At 28.1% G+C, this 24,361-nt stretch overlaps 1 protein-coding gene across 6 annotated transcripts; it reads right to left on the minus strand.

Annotated features, from left to right (window-relative positions):
* Positions 1 to 7,006: 7,006 nt before the first annotated feature.
* Positions 7,007 to 13,047, minus strand: LOC129301249 (disease resistance protein RUN1-like). 6 transcript variants are annotated; one of them, XM_054939828.1, is made up of 6 exons: positions 12,831 to 13,047; positions 11,715 to 11,861; positions 11,112 to 11,627; positions 9,946 to 11,029; positions 8,620 to 8,919; positions 7,007 to 8,231 (listed from the first exon to the last, which is right to left on the minus strand). In XM_054939828.1, exons 2-6 carry the CDS (start codon positions 11,807 to 11,809, stop codon positions 7,125 to 7,127), a joined length of 3,102 nt encoding a protein of 1,033 aa, XP_054795803.1. In that variant the 5' UTR covers positions 11,810 to 11,861; positions 12,831 to 13,047; the 3' UTR covers positions 7,007 to 7,124. The 6 variants fall into 6 exon arrangements, with proteins under 6 accessions (XP_054795803.1, XP_054795802.1, XP_054795799.1 ...); XM_054939827.1 differs by having other exon boundaries at positions 11,715 to 11,922; XM_054939824.1 differs by having other exon boundaries at positions 11,715 to 12,749.
* Positions 13,048 to 24,361: the final 11,314 nt, after the last annotated feature.

Here is a 24,361-nt window from a genome sequence, read left to right on the forward strand (position 1 = left end):
TGTCCCAAAAAAAAAAAAAAAGTGGGGATGGGATAACATTTGAGCGTAATGATCTCTCCACCCAAACTTTATTAAAATAATATTGAAAATTTACAAAATTATAATTTTTCAAAATGGTTAAATTAATTGGGAGAATGACATATTGGTCCAAGGCGTCAATTAATTCAATTTAAATTTTAAATATTAAATTTTAAAATTTATAAATTTAATTTTTAATTTTATAATTTCATTATAAGAATTTATAACTTGTGTTTCAAATTTTACAGAAAAAATTTATTTATTTTTTAATCATATTAAAATTTAAAAATAAGTTACAAATTTATCACAATAAAATTACAAAATTGAAGGCCAAACTTGTAACTCTTAAAGTTTGATATTTGAGATTAAGTTAAATTAATTGATCATTTTGGGATCTCTATGTCATTTTTTCAAATTACTTTTGTTACCTTTAAATTTCATCAATATTTTTGAAATTATTGTTCATCAGATTATTGTTCTCCTAATAAGGTGCCGATGGTAATGATTTATTTTTTTTAAAAAAAATCAGATATTATTGTATTCACTAAACATGGAGTGAAAGAGATGAAGATGTGGCATTACAAACAAGGGAAACTGCTTTAATAAAAAAATAAAATAAAGGAAACTGCTATTGCAGTAATGTTGACAAATGGAGCTTCAAAGGCTTGTTTGAAATGAAGCAGGGAGGAATGATTAATATATATGAAAGAGAAAGAAATACATGCTTCTTTTTAAATAAAAATAAATTAAAGAAATAATGAGTCAACAAAACAAGTCCTTCCACATGTTATAAAGTTTATGTCACTTTGTTTTTCACTTTTTCTACAGTTGAAGCTAATTTAGAAAAACAATGAGGTCCGGCCTTCGATTGACGGGAACGTGATAAAAGGATCAAACAAAAGTAATCAGAAAATCATGAACATGACGGAGCCTTTTCTTTTCTTTTCTTTTTTCGTTATTTGTTTCTTTAATAACAAATACCGGACAAGGCCTTATGAGATATATATACAAAAGAACCGTAACATGTTAGAAGACATAAGATTCCCACACATTGTGAGTGGATCATTATTGATCCTCATATTAAGGCATTTGTGATCCTCCAACTGGTTAGTAAGTCAATTTATACACCAGTTAGCTTTTTTAAAAAATATGATCTAACAAAATTAATGATCTATTTGTGCATAATATAATTCCTAATACTTTTTATTACATTGATGAGTGGATAGTTTTGAAAAATGCTCATTAAGAACAAGGTTTAAATTCCAATAGAGCCGCAAATATATTAACTTAAGAATCATTTTCATTCTTGAAGAGATTAGTTCGTAGAGTTTTGCAATAGTGTTTGGTTGAAAATTCAAAAAATTTGGTAAAACTTTAAATTCATTTTTTTGATATTATCATGAATATGACCCCCACAAATAAATGCTTTATTATGATCAACTTGATCATCTACATCGAATCTAACCCATCCCAGTTGAGATGGGAAAATTTGGAGATGGTTGCTTTGATTTTTATAAAGGTGTTGTCACTTTGTTTTCTTACCGTGCAAACTATGAAAGATATTTAGGTCTAGTCTTTGATTGATATGATAAAAGGGTCAAGTAAAAGTATTTAGAAAATGCGACGAAGTTGCCCATAAAGTGGTGATGTTTCCGTGAAGATGAAATAGCTTTTTTATTTTTTATAACAAAGTAAGGGACAAAGCCATGTGAAATAATAATATTACAAATTACAGTAATTACAATCAGCCTGATAAGCACTATGGACATAAATATTAATATTAAATAGCATAATATTTATATTTTAAATATTTATATGTTTGCTATTTGCTATTAGTTGATCACTATCATTGTTTTAATTTTTTGTTACTTGCAATCATAAAATTAATTTATATTATATATATATATATATATATATATATATATAAAGTGCACAAGAAAATTGATGAGATCATGAAAAATTAAAGATACGTTACACTTAAGGTCAATGAAATGAAGGGATAAATAAGACTAATATAACATGAACATATCTTCTTATTCTTGATACATATGAGACCGAGCAAAAAATAAGTTAAAAAAAGATGAATATAAATGTGAAAGATACGTGATTAATCAAGGTTCAAAAACCTTCCATAAATATGTTATGATTGAAATAAAATATGAGATAATCAAGGACCTTTTATATAATAAAAGAGCCAGTAATCCATAAATCAATTCAAAAAAAAAATCAACTATTATAAAGATGAAAAAAATTAAATAAATTGATTAAAGCTTGATCCAAATTTTGACCAAACTAAAAATAAAACCAAACCAAATTAATTTTTACAAAAACTGATCAAGCTTCACTGATGAGTAAACAAATTGATTTGGTTCAGCTTAGTTTTTATGCAAAACCAAACCAAACCAAATTTAACCCTTGAACACCTTTAAATTTTTCCCATCCAATCTCTTCATTTGAATACTTTTTTCCTCTTGGCAAACATGGCCTTGTGGTCAAAAGGTCAAGTCTTCCCTAACTTGGAGCCTGCTGTCACTTGGTCATTTTTTCGTCGAGGTTTTGTGCATTGCCGCGTCATCGTGCTGAAAAAATAGGATTAGAATGGCCCACATATTGATAAAATCACACTTCTGTTAAAGGCAAAAAAAAAAAAAGATAGGATAACACTGAAGATATTAATATTGATGATTTCTTCATACAAAATTAAAATTTCTCAAAATGGTTAAATTAATTTCGTTGCTTTTAAATTTATATTACTATTTATGAAATAATTGTTCATTAATTAGATTTTTCTCCTAATCAAGTACCAGTGGTAATAATTTACTTTCTTTTTAAATAGATATTATCCTACTCCCTCCATTATCTTTATAAATCACATTTTAAAAGATTTCTTTAATCTTTTATATAAGTTACTTTTTTTATTTTTGTAACATTTGATGTCAGCTTTCAATTTTCAAAAAAATTTTTCCTAAATATCAAATCACTTTTTTTAAAATTTAGGTACAAAATTAAAAAATAATTTATTTTCAAAATAATTTTATTATTATAACTATTTCATTTTAATTTTAATGAGTAAGTTTGAAGTGAGTTTATAATAAAATAGAAACAATATTCACTAAATATGGCGTGGGAGATGGTGAAGGTAGGGTGGTGCAGGAGTCCTCTAATCCTATTCGATCCAGTTTGATTCGAGAAAGTTCGATCCTGTCCGATCCTATTAAAAGTTGATCCTTTAGGACTGAAAAGATTAAAAAAGTCAGATTATTTTTTTGGGTTTGACTGGACAGGAGACTGAGCATTTGAACTACTTGATCTAGTCTGGTCCTATTAAATTTATTTAATATGATTATAAATAATTTACTAATAATTTATAATAATAAATTAAGACTATTAATAATTTAATAAGTCTGGTTCTTCGCATGGCCGCATGCTCAGACTAGTAATTTAATAATTTGAACCACTTGAACTGTAACTGAATCTTTTTTTCTTGTTGTTGGGAATTATTATGAATTTATTATGATTATAAGTATTTTTATTATCTTAATTAAGTTTATTAGGTTGAAATGAATTATTGTCTCTCATAAAAAAAGAAAAAAAAAAGATAAATAAATATCGATCTAATAGCACTAGTCTCCCAGTCTTCAAGACTAAGTATGGTCTAATTAATCTTCAAATTATTAATAGATCAGATTGAACTATGAATTACTTAATTTAATTTTTTTATAAAAAAGATCAAATTTTAAGTTAGGTAAAAATTTAATTTCATTCAATCTTTTGTCCAGTCTTGAGTGAAGATGATACTATAATAGCATTATAAATAAAGGACGCTGCTATTGCCGACATATTTCGGGAGATGGTCCCATTGTATGAAAGTGGATTAAAAAATGAAGTAGGGAATGATTAATATAAAGAAAAAAAAAATACAATACACGCTTGTTTTGCATGAAAATAAATAAAAGAAACAATGAAGACTTAAAAACGATTTTTTTCTTTTAACATTTTCGAAACAATAAAACTTGTTTGGTTAATGAGTTTTTAATTTTTATTTTGAAAACAGTTTTTAATTTTTTTTAAATACAAGAAAACCAGAACAACTTTTAATTGTTTCTATTCCTATTTTTTTTGTTTTTACCGCGTAAAAGTGGGAAACAAAAAATGTTATTTCTGTTCCCATACTACTAGGAGGAGGGTTTGGTGATCACTGATTCAAACATTTTTGTCTTCCTCAACCTCATGCTGCTCTGCTATTTGATTTCTTTTGATTTGATCTCCCTATAATTAGGCTTATGTTAAGGATTTCTTCTATTTATACAAAATGATTGGTTTATAATTTTCAATTGATTCTACCCTATTCTGCTTAACTATATCTCTATCTCATTTATTATAATAATTGTAGATTCTTTTAGTATTTATTAGAATATCTCATTTTATTATAATATAAATTTCTCATTTCTCAATTTCTGAACTTGCATACATAACTTTATAGACTTAACATATTTTTATCTAATTAAATTAAATAAATAAATTTTTATGTGCTAATAATATTAAATAATTACATGTCTATCTTGGTTTAATTAGAAAATTAAACAAATAATTTTACATCTATAAGTTTTTATGTTTTTATAAATATTGCTCATTTTGTAAATTGTAAGGAAATTCTAAAAATAAATTATACTTTATTGGCAGCAATATATAGACTAATTCTGCCAAGCAAAATAACATCCAAAACAATTTTTATCAAATGAGTTTTATTATATTTTAGTTTTTAGAACTTATTTTTAATATTAATTTTGCCAAGCAAGTTTCTTTGTTTTTTTAATTCTAACATTGTTTTTGAATTACTGTTACCAAACAAGTTCATTTTTTATTTATCCTCAAAAACAGTTTTTAAAATTGTTTTATAAAATAACTTGTGAAAATAAAACATGAAAACAATAACCAAACAAGCCCTTATATTGTCAACAAATCAAGTCCTTCCACATTTTTATTATAAGATATAATCAAGTCCTAAACTGACAATTATTTAAGGATAGGGAGTAGTTTACATAATTTCTTCATTCATTTATTATTATAAGATATAATCTCTTTGTTTCATTGTAATTTTTATTAATTACTTCTAACATATTTTACTAAAACTAAAATAAATTTTATAACTCATGAACTCTTTCTAAAACCTCAATAAGTTTTAAATTTTATCCATATTAAATAAACATATTTTAATAACATATTTTTCAGCAACATTTAATGAGAGGTGAAAATAAAAATTCGTAATAAAAAGTTAATGATATGGTGTTATAAATGGAACTGAAAAATAAAAATTTTATTTCGAACATTTCAACTTTAAATATAATTCTTTAGATTAGTTTACATTTTTAAATTATGTGAATTAGTTGAAATCTCTTATATTTATTTTGATTGGTTATAGGCATCCACCTATTGAAAGTATGATCGATCACAAAAAAGTGATAACTTTTTTCAACAAATATTTTAGAAAATTCTCCTGTATTTAAAAATGAAGGGAGGATGAATTAGTTAAAAATGAGGAGTGATAAATTTAGCCAAGCATATATTAACAAGACAAAGCAGCATGTGGTTTCCTACGCGTCAGCGATAGGAATTGGGTTTGATTCAAGGGTTGCCCAATAAATGAGAAGAAAAAAGCAATACAGACATATATTAATGGGGTCTGTTTGTCAGCCACCTGTCACCCAACTCCAATTAATTACTACTTGATGACCCAACCTTATCTATATTAATGATTTTCCTCCTTAGGTATGATAGCACGATCATCCGTTAACTAGCCATCACCTATATGCACCTTCTCTTATGTCTTCTCTCCAATGCACTCGCCTCTTCCGGCGACGGCACCACCGCATTCTCTCCCCCTTCTACTATGTTTATTCTCCCACTCTCCCCCTCTTCCCCACAGTTTTCATATTTTCATTGATCTGAGTTTGTTAACATTAATAAATTGTTGGAACTTGGAGGAATTTAAAAAAAAAAAAAAACTAGCATCTTGTAATTAACGTACAACTTTCTCAACCTGTCAACTTCTTTTAGTTCAAATGAAGATAAGTTATTATTTCAAATTCAAGCTCTTCTTACATCAATTTAATTGAAAAAAATTTTTTATCTTGTTTTGTCTTGAAAAATAACTTTTAAAAATAAAATTGGGAAGAAAATCATCAAACAAGTCCTAATTTTTTCTCAATTATTTTTTATTATTAAATTCTTAAGGTGCCAGATATTTTTTTTTTTCTGGTAAAAGTTGCCAAATATTTTATTTTCCAACAGTCTATCCCATATTTGTCTAAATTGATTCATACCACTCCTCGCTCTCCAGGTTAAATTCTTTCTTTCTTTTTTTGGAAAATTGGCTTAGATGGAGTAAGCCAAACATATGAAACTTCGTGCAAAAGAAATCATTCATAAACTGAATGACTCATATTTTTATTTTTTTAAATTCTGCACAAAACATGAAGCTCATCCATTTATGTTGTCTAATTATTATTTTTTCCACATAAAATAGACATGCTACAGTTTGGTTCAGTTATTACCGTGAAAAATATAGAATTGGCTTCTTTGGGTTGAGGAAAGTCTCCTCTGCCTGCCCGCCAAAGCAAAACCACATCTAAATCGTTTAGATTTAATATTTTTAATTTATATTTTTAAAATAAAAATAAATAGCAATTATAAAAAAAATTAATAAATATATTTATCAATCTGATAGTCCAAATATAATATAGATAGTTTAAATTTTACATTCATCAATCTAACAGTCTAGATTTAATATAAATAGTTTAAACTTAATATCAAATTTTTAATATTAAATTTGAACCATCCATATTAAATCTAAATTGTTAGATTGATAAATATATTTATTAAATTTTTTTAATAATTTTTATATATATTTTTATTTTAAAATATAAATTAAAATTAAAAAATAAAAATGTTAAATTTCAACCATTCAAATAAATTTAAATAATCCAGATTTACCTCGACCTCTTCTTCCCTCAATGGAGGAAAGCCGACTCCCAAAAATATTCAAGTGTTGATTAAAGTGAACACCACCTTGCAATAAAATTGCAGTGAAAATGATACTATTTAATTTAATAGAAAAGAGAAAAAGTAAAATACTTAGCCCAGTAATGTAAAAAACAGCTCCAGTGATCACTCTCAAATTCTTCACTCTCAAATTCTTCACTCTCACATTCTTCATCCCAGGGCAAGGAATAAAAGAAGCTTAAATCACGACGACAAAGAAAATCAGCGGGTGGCGGAATGTCAAGAGGGAGTGATAGATCCATGAGAGGCGGAGTCGTCTTATGAGAGTGAGAGTGCGCAAGTGATCTCAAAATTGAAACTTGAGGAATGCTGCTGTCTCCTGCTTTGCCAATAACTTCACTCTCCTTTAACATCAATTCTGTCAATAGTGACCAACGAGTAATGGCATTGGGAAGTTTGAATAGTGGCATATCATCATCAGTGTTATTTGTTTGTGGCATCAACACTTCCTCTTGCTCAACTCCCTTATCATTATCATCATTACCCACCTCTCTTCCCCATGGCCCCCCATCTTTGCTTTCTCCACCACGTCTCCTTACCTCCACATTTACTAATGAGTCAGGCCACCACTCGTCTTCGCTTTCTCCACTACGTCTCCTTACCGTCAATTCTAGTTTTGAACTTTTTGAACCATCAACGATTGACATTTTCTGAAAAGAGAAGTGAGAGGTATAATGATGGTTGAAATCCCCAAACTCAATTGGACCCTTTGACCATTCAACTCTCCTAACAAATGGAAGTAAACACGCCAACCTCTGTGCCCCCATTTTTAGCTCTGCCATTTCCCTATTCTCCAATGGCATGTGCACGTGCTTATATCCAAAACCACACAAAATCCTACCCTCCTCACATGCCAACATCTTCATCCTCACTTTATTGAATGCCAACTCGTGAAGATCCAAATAATTGAACACATACACCACCACCACACTTCTCCCTTTCATAGTGCCACCCATCTTTATCTGCTTTCTCCTACTCTCCTCTAGACCTAAATTAAAAAGCTCGGGCATGACAGTTGAAGAATGGATTTGATCCAAACTTATACAACCACTAGCTTCTAACTCTTTAAGATTTGGAGCCTGAGACAGATCTGGGAGTGCCTTGAGATATCTCGACTCGCTTACATCGATGTACTTTAAATTTGGAAAATCCTGCAAACAAAAACGCGTGTAATAAATTAGATAATAACTAAATAATTTCATCATGAATTCCTCTCACCACAATTAAAAATGACACATTATTATGGAGGAACTCAATCAACGCATTTAGAACATGAACTGGATTTAAGACAAACATAGTCCATAATGCTTGAATTAGTAGCTTATTGCTGACAAACGAAAAAAATGATCACTGCTTCCTCAAGCATGCTATGACTACAGTTTTACCATCCATGTCCCGGTGAAGCAAATTAACGTGAGCATTGTGAATTATTTGTGACATCCGCTTGAGATATCTTGCTACAAATTAAAGATCAAGAGGCTCTCCGCATAACGCTTTAAAAAAAAAACTATCTTTAGACATTGGAAAAATGATATGTACCATATCTCCTTTCCAAAGTTGTTGAATATGACTATCACGCATTCGAAATTCAACAAGATTCTGTGAACTTGATTTTAATGGCACATATGATAGAGGACATCCTTTCCAATTAAGAAACCTTAGTTCCTCTGAAAGATAATCCACGTCTTTCCCAATATTAAACACTAAAGGCTTCCACGGATCAGACTCGTAAACCTTCAGGTATATTAAATTATACATCTTTTGAAATTTAATAGACCTCGATGTCCTTTCTTTTATCTTGCTCATATCCACCGACAAGCATCGAATTGCCTCCGGCCCCTTGAAAGAAAATCCACAGGAAAACACACACAATTATTATTAACATAAACAATGGCAAAAAAGAACACCACAAAACAATCAAATATACTTGCTTTTCAAAATATCTAAACCAATAATGCTGTAGTCCGACTTATTTAAACATTATTTCAATCATGTCTTCATGACAATAAATGAATTCCACAATATACAAGAACTTGCAGATACGCATGCCTATATTCATTTACCTCAATGCAACATTAGTCATTAAAATTGAGAAAAGTTTTCTTAAAGGAGTAATCTAATTTGAAAAAAAAAATCAAAACACGGAGACAAAACATAAGATAAGAAAACGTAATAGTTTTTATCTCATTCACGTCCAATGATAACCATTTGACTGCCTCAGGAGCCCAGTGAGAAAAAAATCATGCGGGAAAATAATAAATATATAAAGATTGATCAAACAACCAATAGAACAATTGATTAAATATATTCCTTTCCAAAAATCTAAATAAAACTGCTTTTTCTGTACTAAAAGAAAAATCAACATTTATAAACAATTTTATAACTCATTCAAAATCGTACGTCCACTTAAATTATATTTTACTATTACAAACACCATACTAGCCATATATATATATATATATTGTTTATATAATCTATATCAAAGCCCAACAAGACGAATATGTCACCTTTAACGCAAAAGCTGTCCCAAATAATTTTAGTCATTTAAATCAAGAAATGATATCTTTTACGAGCAATCTAATTATAAAAATTTAGGATATACCCCAATGCAATATTAGTAATTTAAATCGAAAAAGGTTTTCTTAAAACAGTAATCAAAATAAAAAGAAATTCAACACATAAAAACAAAACGGAAGAACTTCAAGATAAGTAAATATATATTCACATCTACTTACTACCAAAGATTTTATTGAATAAAAAACATGCACGCAAATAAATATCAATAGCCAGGAATCTAATAATTAAGATGATAAAGAAACAAGATAAAAATAATAATAAACAATAGTTTGAATTCTCAATTATTACCTTGTTACTCATAAAAAAATAATCATCAATGTCCTTGGGCCTCCAGAGTCGAACAAGATGTTTAGGATCAGAGAATGACCGTTGCCTTGCAATTTGAAGGCCCATTTCCCTCACAAGATCATGCATCTGAACATTGCCATTTTCATCAAATGAAATGAGGGATCTCTCTCTAAGAACACTTGTATCAATATCTGTAGAAGAGCCATGGATTTGTCTTATTAGGTTCAAAGAACAATCATGTTGTTTCTTGATTAAAAATGCTATATCAAGAAACACTTCTTTCTGTTCCTCATCATCAAGTCCATCAAAACTCAATTTCAGTACATTAACAATGTCATTGTGAGGAGTTTGATTTAGTTTATCCAATGCACTTTCCCATTCTTGTTTTCCTCTACCATGAAAATAACAACCCAACACTGTGAGGGCTAAGGGATTTCCTGCACAATAATCCACTGCACAATTTGCTAACCTCATATGGCATTTAGATGGCTCATCCTTTTGCTTGAAAGCTTTCAAACTAAAGAGATCAAGGGCATCCTTGGAATCCAATTTTGAAACCGAGTATGTTGTTGCACGAGCATTCCTAAGCACATGCTCATCTCTCGATGTGATCATAATTCTACTTCCTTCCCCAAACCATTCACATACTCTGATCAAATCTTCAACTGCGATGAACTTGTCCACATCATCAAGGATCAGAAGAATTTTTTTCTGCTGGAGCCTACTTTTCACAAAGTCTGATTTCATATTGTAAATGTTGATATCCTCATCTTTCAGTAATTCTTTAAGGCATTGTCCCTGCAATTCATCCAATCCTTTTCCTACTAGTTTTTCTCTAACATTTTCAACAAAACAGAAAGCTTCAAATTGTGCTTTCAAATTGTCAAACACAGCTTTGGCAAGAGTGGTCTTGCCAATACCACCCATGCCCCATATTCCCACAAGGCGAAACTCACGTAGTAGCCCTACAATTTTCCTTATCTGATGATCGATCCCAACTAATCCTTTAACATGCACGAATGACTTCCGATTCAATTTTCTCAAAACGTCTTCAACAATCTTTTTAACAAGTTCAGATTCAGGCCTAGCACAAATATAAAATAAAAGAAAAATCAGATTCAAAATCTAGAGAAAGAGCGCACAAAAGAAAAATGGTTAGAAGCTACCTAACACTCTTGGAATCCCATCCAGAGAGACTTGTTGATTGGACCAAAGCATTTCTCCACTTTGTCACTTTTTCTTTGTTGCGTTTGAACCTTTGCTCCAACTCAGCAAATCCATCTCCAAAACTCCCATTTTGTTTACGAATATTTGCTGGATCTACATTATAGAAAATAGGAATGACAATCCTTCCATTTCTATGGTTGCATTCCATGATGTGAATGAGTTCATCCATACACCATGTCGAAGAAGCATAATTTTCAGAGAATATAATCACAGAGATCTCTGATTCCTCAATTGTTCTCAAAAGAATTGGTGAGATATTATCTCCTTTGGGGAGCTTGTCATCCATAAAAGTTCGGATGTTTGCCTTGCGAAGTGCTTCACGAAGATGACTAGTGAAAATGTCACGAGTGTCTTCCCCTCTAAAGCTAAGAAATACATCGTACTTGGTTGCAGGAAGAGTAGTGTCAACATGAGAAGAAGAAGCCGTGGAAGTAGAATCAACATCATCTTTACAACTTCAGATAGAAAGAAATCATCAACAAATATTGGGTTATCAGCAAATCAAACAAATAAATAGTGAGTAAATGTTTAGAAGAAGTTACCGAGGAGATGTTCTAATAGCTCTAAAAATTGCTACAGCCAACAGCACTGAAGCAATTGCTGCAGCCAACAGCACCGAACCAATTGCTGCAATCATGGTTAGCAATTTCTGCTTCAACCTGAACTAGACCTTGGTTTGTTGACTTTACCTTCTCAAGATAATGATATTGTTTTTGTTAGCTAATTTATCCACCCGTGAAGGGATAAATCCTAAATCCAAACAGAGTATTGTAAATTTAGATTGAAGATATATAGTTAGAATTAATTATTTTAGATCATTAATAAACATCTCATATTTGATGGAGACATGGATTTTAGTAAGAAATAAAATCATATCCTGTTACATTTTATTTCATATAGGGAGTCCTATCAATGCTCATTTGTTACAGGGAGTCCTGTCAATGCTCATTTGTTAATTAATAATTTTTCATTTCCATAATAAAGGTGTACAAATATTTTTTACCAACTATATTAAATTTTATTTTACTCTGCACAGTTAGGAATTTGTTCGAGAATGAAAGAATTAACCCCTCAAGCTTTTCAAAATTCAAACCAACCCAAAAAAAAAAACAAAGAAAGAAAGAAGCGGAGCAGAAACATAATTTGAAGTAAGGAGTGAAATGAAATAATGAAGATGAAATCACTATATATAAACGAAATTGCATGTTTTATGTATGGCAATGAAATGGGGAGTGACTACGATGAACAGATGAGAGAGAGAACAAACAGTTGGCCTTTAGACTTCAAAAAACAAAATAATTATGTCGTTTACTTCATAAAAAAAAAAAAAACTGAATAAAATAAACAAAGACTTTCACAAACCGATCAAGTTTCAAGTCCAACCGCGAATAGTTAAAGGTTTTGCGACTTTTTTTTCAAAAATTAAAGTATTAAAAATATCAAAGGCTCAAGCTTTGTCAGATCTACGATAGTAAGGTGTAGCTAAGAAAAGAAAATAGCAAATCTTGTGCAGATTTTTTTCTGGGGAAAATAGAAGATCAGTAAAAATAAAGCAAGTGGAAGAGAAAAGATATAACCTGAATGGACGTGGATGGAAGAAGCAAAAGAAAGAGCTCACGAGGTCTCGAAAATGGCAGCTTCGACAGAAAAGATATAACCTGAATGGACGTGGATGGAAGAAGCAAAAGAAAGAGCTCACGAGGTCTCGAAAATGGCAGCTTCGACAGGGAATTGCAGACTTGCTTTCCGTTCTCTATTAAAACAAGTTCTTCAGATTCAGAGATCAGAAGATTCCACACCCTTCACTTCTCTTCACTCTCCGTCTTTATATAGTTCCAGGAAGGGAGCTTAGCGTGTGGGTGGTGTTGCCGCGTTGCACGGCTGCTTCATCGCATTGTACCTCTTGGACAGCTTGAGTAACAATGAATAAATAAATTAGTTTACTTCATAAAAACAAATTAAAAGTAAATGAAGACGTGTGATAATATTGATGTCATTTGGAACGAAGAAATGTTTTACCGTGAAATGGGTTTTTCACTGGCTCAAACAAAAAAAAAATATATATATATATATATATATTTAAACATATATATTTTTTAAAGAAAAAGGTAAGTGACACAAATATCACTGTTAAAAAAAACTATAATATAGGTCTTAAATTATAATGAGTATGGTTATATTTAATTTTTACGTTATGGTTCTCAAAGAGAGCGATTTCTTCTTAAATATTTTGATTTAAAGCTCCTCATATTTCCCATCACATTGGACTCCACATTGACGCCCAGTCAACTTTAACAGCTATGCTACTTGTCCAGGCATTATCAAAGATCTCAAGGATAATTAGATTTAGAACTTTTTCAAAAAAATGTAGCCATCATTCATGTACCGGTTGAACTCATAAATATTTTAAAAGGTTTTAATTTTTATTAAAATGTTAAACTCCCCAAAATTAATGTTTACTTTAGTTTTATGGATGTTCTGTTGCTTACTGATTGCAATTACTTCAAAAGCCATCCATTTTCAGTTATTGTCAAAGAAAATTAGAGATGTTACTGTAGGATCATGTTTATATAAAAGTAAATAGTACACCAAACATAAGAGCAATATTTTTAGAATTAAACCGAATACTAAATTAAGAAGGCCAGCTATTTATGGTTTATATGATTTAATCAAATTAGATCAATAATTAAACTAATGATATAATAATTAAATTTAAAAAAATTTTGATTTTTATTAGAATGTTAAACTCTTCAAAATTAATGTTTACCTTAATTTTATGGATACTTTACTCCTCGTTAATTGCAACTATTCCAAAAAGCCATCAGCTTTTTGCAGTTATTAAAAAAAAAATCTTATCATGAGGTGATGTTTATAAAAACGCAAACAGGGGACCAAACATAACAAGTTATGAGATAATTAATTCTCTTCACTTCAAAAACTTTTGTCCATCCTCCCAAACATGCCTTTGTGGTCCCCAGGTCAAGTCGTCTCAGAAATTATTGTCTTGTCAGGGCTCTGTGCATTGCCGCGTTGCCGTGTTGAAAATTTAAAGATTGGAAGGACCCCCACTCATTGATACGATCACATTTCTGGTCCAAAAAAAAAAAAGGTGGGGATGGGAATGGGATAACATTTGAGCGTGATGGTCTCTTCACCCAAACTTTATTAAAATAATATTGAAAATTTTACAAAATTACAATTTTTCAAAATGGTTAAATTAATTGGGAGAATGACATATTGGTCCAAGGCATCAATTAATTCAATTTAAATTTTAACTATCAAACTTTAAAATTTATAAATTCAATTTTTAATTTTATAATTTCATTATAATAAATTTAGAACTTATATTACAAATTTTAATAAAAATAAATTTATTTATTTTTTAAATATGTTAAAAATTTAAAAAAATAAGTTATAAATTTATCACAATAAAATTATAAAATTGAAGACCAAGCTTGTAAATTCTTCAAGTTTAATATTTGAGACTTGAGTTGAATTAGTTGATTATTTTAAAATTTCTATGTTATTCTTTTAAATTATTTTTGTCACTTTTAAATTTTCATCAATATTTTTGAAATTATTGTTCATTAGATTATTGTTCTCCTAATAAGTTACCGGTGGTAGTGATTTATTTTTTAAAAAAGAATCAGATATTATTCTATCCACAAAACATGGAGTGAAAGAGATGAAGATGTGGCATTATAAACAAAGGAAACTGCTTAAATAAAGAAAACTACTATTGCAATAATGCTGACATATCGAGGTTTAAAGGCTTGAAATGAAGTAAGGAATGATTAATATATATGAAAGAAAAGTAGTACATGCTTCTTTTAAATAAAAATAAATTAAAGAAATAATGAGTCAACAAAACAAGTCCTTCCACGTTTATAAAGGTTATGTCACTTTGTTTTTCACTTTTTCTGCAATTGAAGCTAATTTAGACAAACAATGAAGTCTGGCCTTTGATTGACGTGAACGTGATAAAAGGATCAAACAAAAGTAACTAGAAAATGCGACGATGCTTCCATGAACATGACAGGGCTTTTTCCTTTCTTTTTTTTTCATTATTTGTTTCTTTAATAACAAAATACCGGACAAAGCCTTATGAGATACATACACAACATGTTAGAAGACATAAGATTCCCACACATTGTGAGTGGATCATTATTGATCCTCATATTAAGGCAATTGTGATCCTCCAACTGATTAGTAAATCAATTTATATAACAGTTAGCTTTTCTAAAAATATAATCTAACAAAATTAACGATCTAATCGTGCATAATATAATTCCTAATACTTTTTATTACATTGATGAGTGGACAGTTTTGAAAATTGCTCATTAAGAACAGGGTTTAAATTTTAATACAGTTGCAAAATACATTAACTTAGGAATAATTTCCATTCTCAAAGAGATTAGTTCGTAGAGTTTTGCAATAGTGTTTTGTTGAAACTTCAAAAAAATTGGTAAAACTTCAAATTTATTTTTCTTGGTATTATCATGAATAAAACCCCAACAAATAAATGCTTTATTATGATCAACTTGATCATCTACATGGAATCTAATCCATCCCAGTTGAGATGGGAAAATTTGGAGATAGTTGCTTTTTTTTTTATAAAGGTCTTGTCACTTTGTTTTTTTTTTTGACCGTGCAAACTACGAAAGATATTTAGGTCTAGTCTTTGATTGATGTGATAAAAAGGTCAAGTAAAAGTATTTAGAAAATGTGACGAAGTTGTCGATATATTGGTGATGTTTCCATGAAGATGAAATAGCTTTTTATTTTTTAATCACAAAGTGAGGGACAAAGCCATGTGAAACAATAATATTACAGCAATTGCAATCAGTCTGATAAGCACTATGGACATAAATATTAATATTAAATAATATAATATTTAAAATTTTAGATATTTATGTGTTTGTTATTTGTTATTAGTTGATCACTATCATCATTTTAATTTTTAGTTACTTGCAATCATAAAATCAATTTGCTTTATATATATATATATATATATTGAACTATGCAAGAAAATTAATGAGATCATAAAGAATTAAAAATACATTACATTTAAGGTCAATGAAATAAAAAGATGAATAAAATTAATATAACATGAACATATCTTCTTATCCTTGATATATGTAAGACCGAGTGAAAAATAAGTTAAAAAAGAATGAATATATATGTAAAATATACATGATTAATCAAGTTTCAAGAACCTTTCATAAATATATTATGATTGAAATAAAATATGAGATAAGCAAGGACCCTTTATATAATAAAAGAACTAATAATATATAAATCAATTCAAAAAAAATCAACTATTATAAAGATGGAAAAAAGGAAAAAAATAAATAAATAGTTAAAAAAATAAATATATATGTACAAGATACATGATTAATCAAGGTAGAAGAACCTTTCATAAATATGTTATGATTGAAATAAAATATGAGATAAGCAAGGACCCTTTATATAATAAAAGAGCCAGTGATTCATAAATCAATTCAAAAAAAATCAACTATTATAATGATGAAAAAAGAGAAAAAAAATTTAAATAAATTGATTAAAACTTGATCCAAATTTTAACCAAATTAAAAATAAAACAGAATCAAATTGATTTTTACGAAAACTGATCAATTTTTACTCATTAGTAAATTAATTGATTCGATTCAATTTAGCTTTTACGCAAAATCAAACCAAATCAAATTGGACCCTCGAGCACCTTTAAATTTTTCCCATCTAATCTCTTGATTTGAATACTTTTTTCCTCCTGTCAAACATGACCTTGTGGTCACCAGGTCAAGGCTTCCCTACCTTTGGAGGTTGCTGTCAATTGGTCATTTTTGTCGAGGTTTTGTGCATTGCCGCGTTGTCGTGCTGAAAAAATGGGATTAGAATGGCCCACATATTGATAAAATCACACTTCCGTTAAAGGCAAAATAATAATAATAATAATAAAGATAGGATAACACTGGAGATATTAATATTGAGGACTTATTCATACAAAGTTAAAATTCCTCAAAATGGTTAAATTAATCTCGGTATTTTAAAATTTATATTACTATTTATGAAATTATTGTTCATTAAGTAGATTTTTCTCCTAATCAAGTACCAGTGGCAATAATCTACTTTCTTTTTAAATAAATTTTATTCTACTCCCTCCGTTATCTTTATAAATCACATCTTAAAAGATTTTTTTTAATCTTTTATATAAGTTATTTTTTTATTTTCATAGCATTTGATGTCAGATTTCAAATTTCCAAAAAATTCTTCCTAGATGTCAAATCACTTTTTTAAAAATTTAGGTACAAAATTAAAAAAATATTTTTAAAATAATTTTATTATTATAACTATTTCATTTTAATTTTAATGAGTAAGTTTGAAGTGAGTTTAAAAAAAATAGAAAGAATATTCACTAAATATGGAGTGTGAGATGGTGAAGGTAAGGCTGTGCGAAAATCTTCCAATCTTATTTGATCGGAGAAAGTTCGATCCCATCCGGTCTTAATAAAAGTTGATTCTTTAGGATTGAAAAGATAAAAAAGATCATACTGTTTTTTCAAGTTTGGTCTGATTGAAACTTTTTTTCTTGTTGTTGGGAATTATTATGAATTTATTAAGATTATAAGTATTTTTATTATCTTAATTGAATTTATTAAGTTAAAATAAATTATTACCTCTCATAGAGAGGGAAAAAAAAGTAAATATTAAATTAATAGGATTAGTCTCTTAATTTTAAGGGTTAATTTAGGTTATCACTATATTAGACCAAATTAAAAGTTGTTTAATTTAATTTTTTTTATAAAAAAAAATCAGACTTTTAATGAGATTAAAATTCAATTCCATTTAATCTTTTGTGCAATCGTAAGTGAAGGTGATACTATGATAGCATTGCAAATAAAGGAGGCTGCTATTGCCCACATATTTCAGGAGGTGGTCCCATTGTATGAAAGTGGATTAAAAAAATGAAGTGGGGAATGATTAATATAAAAGAAAAAAAAAATACAACACACGCTTGTTTTGAATGAAAATAAATAAAAGAAACAATGAAGACTTACGTAGTCAACAAATCAAGTCCTTCCACATTTTATAAAGGTTTCGTGACTTTGTGTTTTTACTGTGCAAGCTGAGAAGGATGTTCAGGTCTGGTCTTTGATTGATGTGACAAAAGGATTGAATAAAAGTATTTAGAAAATGCGACGAAATTGCCGATGGATCGATGATGTTTCCATGAAAATGAGATATCTTTTTTTTTTTTTAATAACAAAGTCAAGGGCAAAGCCTTGTGAAATAGAGATGGTAAATTACCCCACACCCTACAAGTTGGCCCACAATGAGTGATAGATTTGTTGGGATAGATTGACATAGCCCGCATTCTATGCGGGTTGAATTTTACCAACCCACAGCGGGTCAGTAGACTAATAAACCAACTTGTTAGTAAAAAAATATTTGTATAATTTTTTTATATTTTAAAAATTATAAATTTACTTCTTTTTATTCTTTTTTTATAGTAAAAAAATTATATATTTTTCCTAAAATTAATTATCTAAATAATAATAAAAATTTTTTAATTAAGACATGCTTATATCATCACTTAAATATAAATTAATTTAATTTGTGATCCTTTCTTTCTCTAGTCTTTTACATAATTAATTAGTACTATACATATATAAATTAATAGAAATATTCTATTTATCTCCCTTTCTCTTCATCATATTTTGATATTTTTTCTACAAAATTGATGCCCAATTTAAAATACCAATTATTTTTTTAAAAATAATAATAATAATAATAATTTAAACTCTGACTATTAGATTACTATTCATAATATATTTAGTTCATACCACATAAATATTATAATATCTCTGTATTTGTTCTTTTCCTTTTATATTCAAATTAAGATGATAATAAAATATATGATTAGCACTTCATAAATATGTTTAATTTTTAAAATAAAAAGAAAAATTAAACTTTTTTATTTTCTAGCTTGGATAGCACTATTTTACAAATAAGATAATTTAAATAAGCTATTATATAAATGAAGTGGAGTATAATAAAATATTTTATTAAATTTTGTCTTGATCACATTCGGGTTATATTATATCACTACTTAAATATATGAGCAGTATGTTTTTATTATTTTCTATCATAATTTAAACTTAAATTAAATAAATGTAAAAATATCAAGTACATGAATCACAATTTCATATTTACTTTTTTGAATACTTTATTTTAAACACAATCTAATGCTTTATTTTTTTTATGGTCAATTAATCAAGTACACCCAAATCCCAACAACTCACTTCAAAAAAGTAAAAGAAGAAAATCACATTCACCTTTGAAGACCCTTGATTGTAAAGGGATTAAAGAATTTTGTAATTTCTCTGAAATAAAAATACTTAACATGACATTGACCAAAAAATCAAATGAAAAAAGACAAAAATAATCTTCTCGTTATTATTTTTTCTTTTTTGATAACTTCTGCTTATTATTTTTTACTATTATGCTTATTATTTCCGTCACTTGTACTTATTTAACTATTATAGTTTCTTAACATTTTTCATATTCATATTTATCAAAACAATACTCTCACTTATCGCTCTCCATCACCATACTTGTTGTAACATTATACTTGTTATTTTTTACATTAATACTTGTTAAAACGTTATGGTTATTTGTCATTTTTTAATGCACATTTATAACACAATACTCTCACTTATTATTTCTCACCACCATATTTGTTGAAACATTACACTTGTTATTTTCCATACTTGTGCTAGTTAAGGATTTATGATTACCTGTCATTTTTTACATGTACGTTTGTTAAAAAAATACACTCCCTTATTATTATTTTTTATTACCATATTTGTTAGAACATTTCGCTTGGCATTTCTCAAATTTGTGCTTGTTAAATTATTATCTTCACTTGTCATTTCTCATATACGTGCCTATCAAAATGATATCTCTACCAGATAAAATTCAAAAGGGGGTTATTTTTGTCTCTTTTCATTTACTTTGTTTGTCAAATGTTATGTCAGACATAAGGATATTTGAGTTCTACCCGTTTTCAGTTTCTTAGTTTTATCTGGGCCCAAAAACAATTAAGATAAGATATCGGATTGCCTTCAAAACGTCCCCATTCCAAATATTATACAGATATATATTATTTTTATTTTAAAAATATACATTAAATATATTAATTGTATTGATATTATTTATACTTATATTAATTATGATAATTATAATTTCAATATGTGCTATTCTTATTTAAAACTAAAAGTCTTTTTATTGATAATTTTAATAACACCAAGTAAGCAGTACAAGGTAATATATTTCTTTACAATGTGTTAATTATATGAATATAATTTATTCTTATATCTATTTATTTAATAACTTTTATTTATATTGTATTTCTTATTTTATTTTTGAAAGATTCACTAGCTTAACATATTTCAACTAAAGAAGAAGAATGATGACTTGATGTTATGTCGACCTTATCTGTTATTGTTGCTCCTATGGCCTAGAAATCACTTGTAATTGATATAATGATATGTTACGTTCGATGTATTATTGACTTTTAATTATATAATTATAGTTGTAATTGATGTAATTTAATAATTATTGTAACTTTTGTACTCGTATTGTTTTAGTTTTAAATTTAATAAGTTATATGATTTAAAATTTTAATTAATGAATGTTATTATTCAAATATTTCTTCCATATTGTTTGCTTTATCAGACGATGAAACATCCTGATCTCGTCCTAGTTCCATCCCGATTCCTAATAAGGCGGAACATGGGACAGAAGTTTAGTCTTGATCATTTTTTAGGACGGAACATGAGATAGAGGTGTCTCGATCCTGTCCTCCCCATAAACACCCTTAGTCAGATTTAGACACTTGAGAGCAATTTTAGAATGTTTTGTAATCAAGAGTATTTAAAGATCTATCAATACAATTTTCCTTGAAAACTAAAAGTGCTTATCTATTGAAGGCATATCATTTAACTTCAGATGACTTCAACTTAAATTACTCAATCACTCAAAAAATTAATCATGCACAAACAAGCGAAAAAAGAAAAAGAAATCACAGCCTTAAAAATACTACTAACGAACAAATCACATATTTTGACTTCCTACAAATTTACATATTAGTATATGGGTTTCTAACATATTGAAGTTTTTATAACTTGTATGATATTAAACAGTAAAGCAGACCATAACTCAATTTAATATATCAATAAAAAAATTGTAAAATACAAAAGATTTTTTATTGATCCAACAACGTACTTGAACGGGGCACACTTTTTTTTTTTTTTGGGGTATGAGAAATAGAATCACGCACGTTTAGACTTAAATCATAGAAGCAATATAGCAAGAAATAATATATGGAAGAAAGCTATAATTTATCCCCAAAGAAAACTAAGAGGGGGGGGGGGGATTGCAATGCGCGCCATTTTAGATCTAAACAGAAAATTTATTTTATGGTGACTCAATTTATAATAAGACGCATGGTTTATAAATCATAAAAATGTCCATGTCAAAAAAAAAAAATCATAAGAATGTGAAAAATGTGTTATATTCATGGTTTTAAAACAATTCGTTGTAAAATTTACATGTTATATTAAGAATGTGAGACTAAATATTTTTAGCTAAAGGAGATGAAAGGAAGAGAATGAGATCTCGGATCTGCCATAAAAATAAGTGGCGAAGATTTATGTTAGCATTATGAATTTTGCAGCAAATGTATTATAATTACAACTGTATTATCCATCATATTAATTGTCTAAAGGAAATAATTTTTTTTTTTTTTTGGCTTCGACTCTCTCAAACCCTTTACATAGTGGAAGCTTCATCCATTAGGATGTTCAAAACTTATATGAAGAAAACGGCGATTGGTGAATAGAAAATTTTTCTCTTTTCTTTTACACTGCCAGGTAAATAAAAATAAAATTCATTTAACTGAAATTACTTTTAATATCTTAGTATTTTTTTTTTGGATTAACAAATGCGAAAAAATAAAGTTGTTAAATCTTTTTTACAAAAAAATAAAACAATAAAGTCATTTAAATTGAGTCTATTTAAACTTAATTTGAAGAATTGAAAGCCCATTTCAAAATGAATGCATGATTCTCATACTTGAGTTGAAGGAGCAAAATCTGAATCAAGGTTGCTAGCTTTCAACGTGCAAAGAACTTATAATTTAATTCTATTAAAAAATTTGAGCGAAAAATCTACGAAATTATTATGACTAAATTTTAAAAATTGATATCAATTATACTTCAGCTATTGTAATATTTAAGAGCAAGATTGGGCTTAAATATATATTTCAATAATTTAATTAAACATAATTGGTCTTGCCAATTGGATTGGCTCCAGCGAAAGAAGCTGATCTTTCATTATATGGCAAACCAAGTTTCAAATATTCGCCAAGAGAGATACTCATACCAATGTCTAACAGTATCTCAAATAACATTGTCTCTTTTTATAAACAAAAATATTGCCTTTAATATGAGGTGCCACTTGTGGGCTTTTTTGTTTTTGTAAAATAACAAGTTTGAGCGTTGGCTGTTTGTTATGCCTTGTGCCAAAGAAAAATCATTGGGCCTTGAAAGTTTGTCTGGTCGAGTTCAAAATATGCATCCATGTACAAAACACTATAATGCCCATTTAAATTTCAGTTACATATAATAAATTATAAAAATAATTAATTAAGTAAGAAATTTTAATTATAATTAATTATATTCTAACGTAATCTATTTAAATATTATTTTTTAAAATTAATTTTAATAAAATTAAAGATGTTTGGATAATTCAATCAGAATCAATTTTAACTATATAAATTACTATATAATTTAATTCTTAAATACCAAACATTAATTTTTTGAGGATATAAAACTTGAATTTTATTGAGAAAAAAAAAGAGAAGAGAAGAGAGTTTGGTTTTATTTTTATTAAATTATGTCCTTTTTTCACAATTTTTTCTTAAGCCTTTCTCTATAATTTTTCCCAAGTTTGTTGGCAAACTTTTCCACAACGGCTCTGATTATCAGCTTGCAGAAAAAATTAATTTTTGAGTCAAAAATGTGGGTATTTGGATAATTTTGTGGAGAATCAAATTTTTTACCCAAAAAATCAATTCTAAACCATATCAAAACGCACACATAATATACCCAAAAAAACGCAACACAAAAATGTAATGCCCATTTAGTTAGTAAAGTGCATAATATATTAACATAATAAATGAAAAAATATACTCCTTTGATTTAAAAAAAAATAAAAGCAATTTTTGTATTAAAAAATACAATAAATGTTTAGGTATATTAATTAAAGACGCTTTTTCTATTTTATCCTTGATTTTAATGGCAAAATGGTGGAAGGAATGTGATTTTTTTTTTTTCAACATTTAGTAAGTTATACAATTTTTTTACTTTCTTTTCTTGATATGTGTAAGATTTTTTGAAATATGACTCACGTTGTAACTTAAAAGAAAGATGACATATTTGATATGTCATGGAAAACGCTGGAAAAACAGGGATGGAATGAAATAGAAAAATTAATTAAAAAGATGAAATTGCCCTCATGTCTTCTTCGAGTCCAAGTTAAGGAAGAAGAAGTTCCATAATTGCTCTATGTGCTTGGGAGCTATTTTTGACAACATGCATTTTGTTTCGTGCATGCAACTAATTAAAATGTATTTTTTAAAAAAGGAAAAAACAGAAAGAAACACCCACCCAAACCTGCCAATACTAAATTTGAACCCACAATCTTTTTTAAATAAGAAATGTAGTGTTATCATTAAGACGATGAGCCATTTAATTAAACAAGTATAGAATATAATAAATGATTCCATTTATAAAATATTAATTCTTCCATAGTTTCTTAGTTACAATAATCTCCTGCCATGGCTGTAAGGAGTAATGATAACGTGGTATCATATTGTAGTGATCATGCGGAGGCCAAAAAAAAAAAAACAACAACAACAACAGAATTGGCTTCTTCTTTAAAAAAAAAAAATGACAAGTTCCCTTGCTTTGATTGAGTTTTACCTTTTTTTTAAAAAAACTGAGTTTTATTTTTAATCTTTATAGTTAGTTTTTATAATTTTAAAAACACATATAAAGACCATAAACAAGCACCAACAAAACTAATTTCAATATAACTATGTTAAGTACTAACCCCTTGTTAACGTGAT

Source organism: Prosopis cineraria, unplaced genomic scaffold (assembly GCF_029017545.1).
Source record: "Prosopis cineraria cultivar Desert tree isolate PC_DT_omini unplaced genomic scaffold, ASM2901754v1 PC1984, whole genome shotgun sequence".
In the NCBI taxonomy this organism is placed as follows: domain Eukaryota; kingdom Viridiplantae; phylum Streptophyta; class Magnoliopsida; order Fabales; family Fabaceae; genus Prosopis; species Prosopis cineraria.

Excerpts from the sequence above, each read along its gene's own strand:
- LOC129301249 (XM_054939828.1), bottom strand. The coding sequence starts at position 11,809 with ATGATTGCAGCAATTGGTTCGGTGCTGTTGGCTGCAGCAATTGCTTCA. Across the intron at positions 11,628-11,714 it reads GCTATTAGAACATCTCCTCG|TTGTAAAGATGATGTTGATT; the intron begins GTAACTTCTTCT and ends TTCTATCTGAAG. Across the intron at positions 11,030-11,111 it reads TGGGATTCCAAGAGTGTTAG|GCCTGAATCTGAACTTGTTA; the intron begins GTAGCTTCTAAC and ends TATTTGTGCTAG.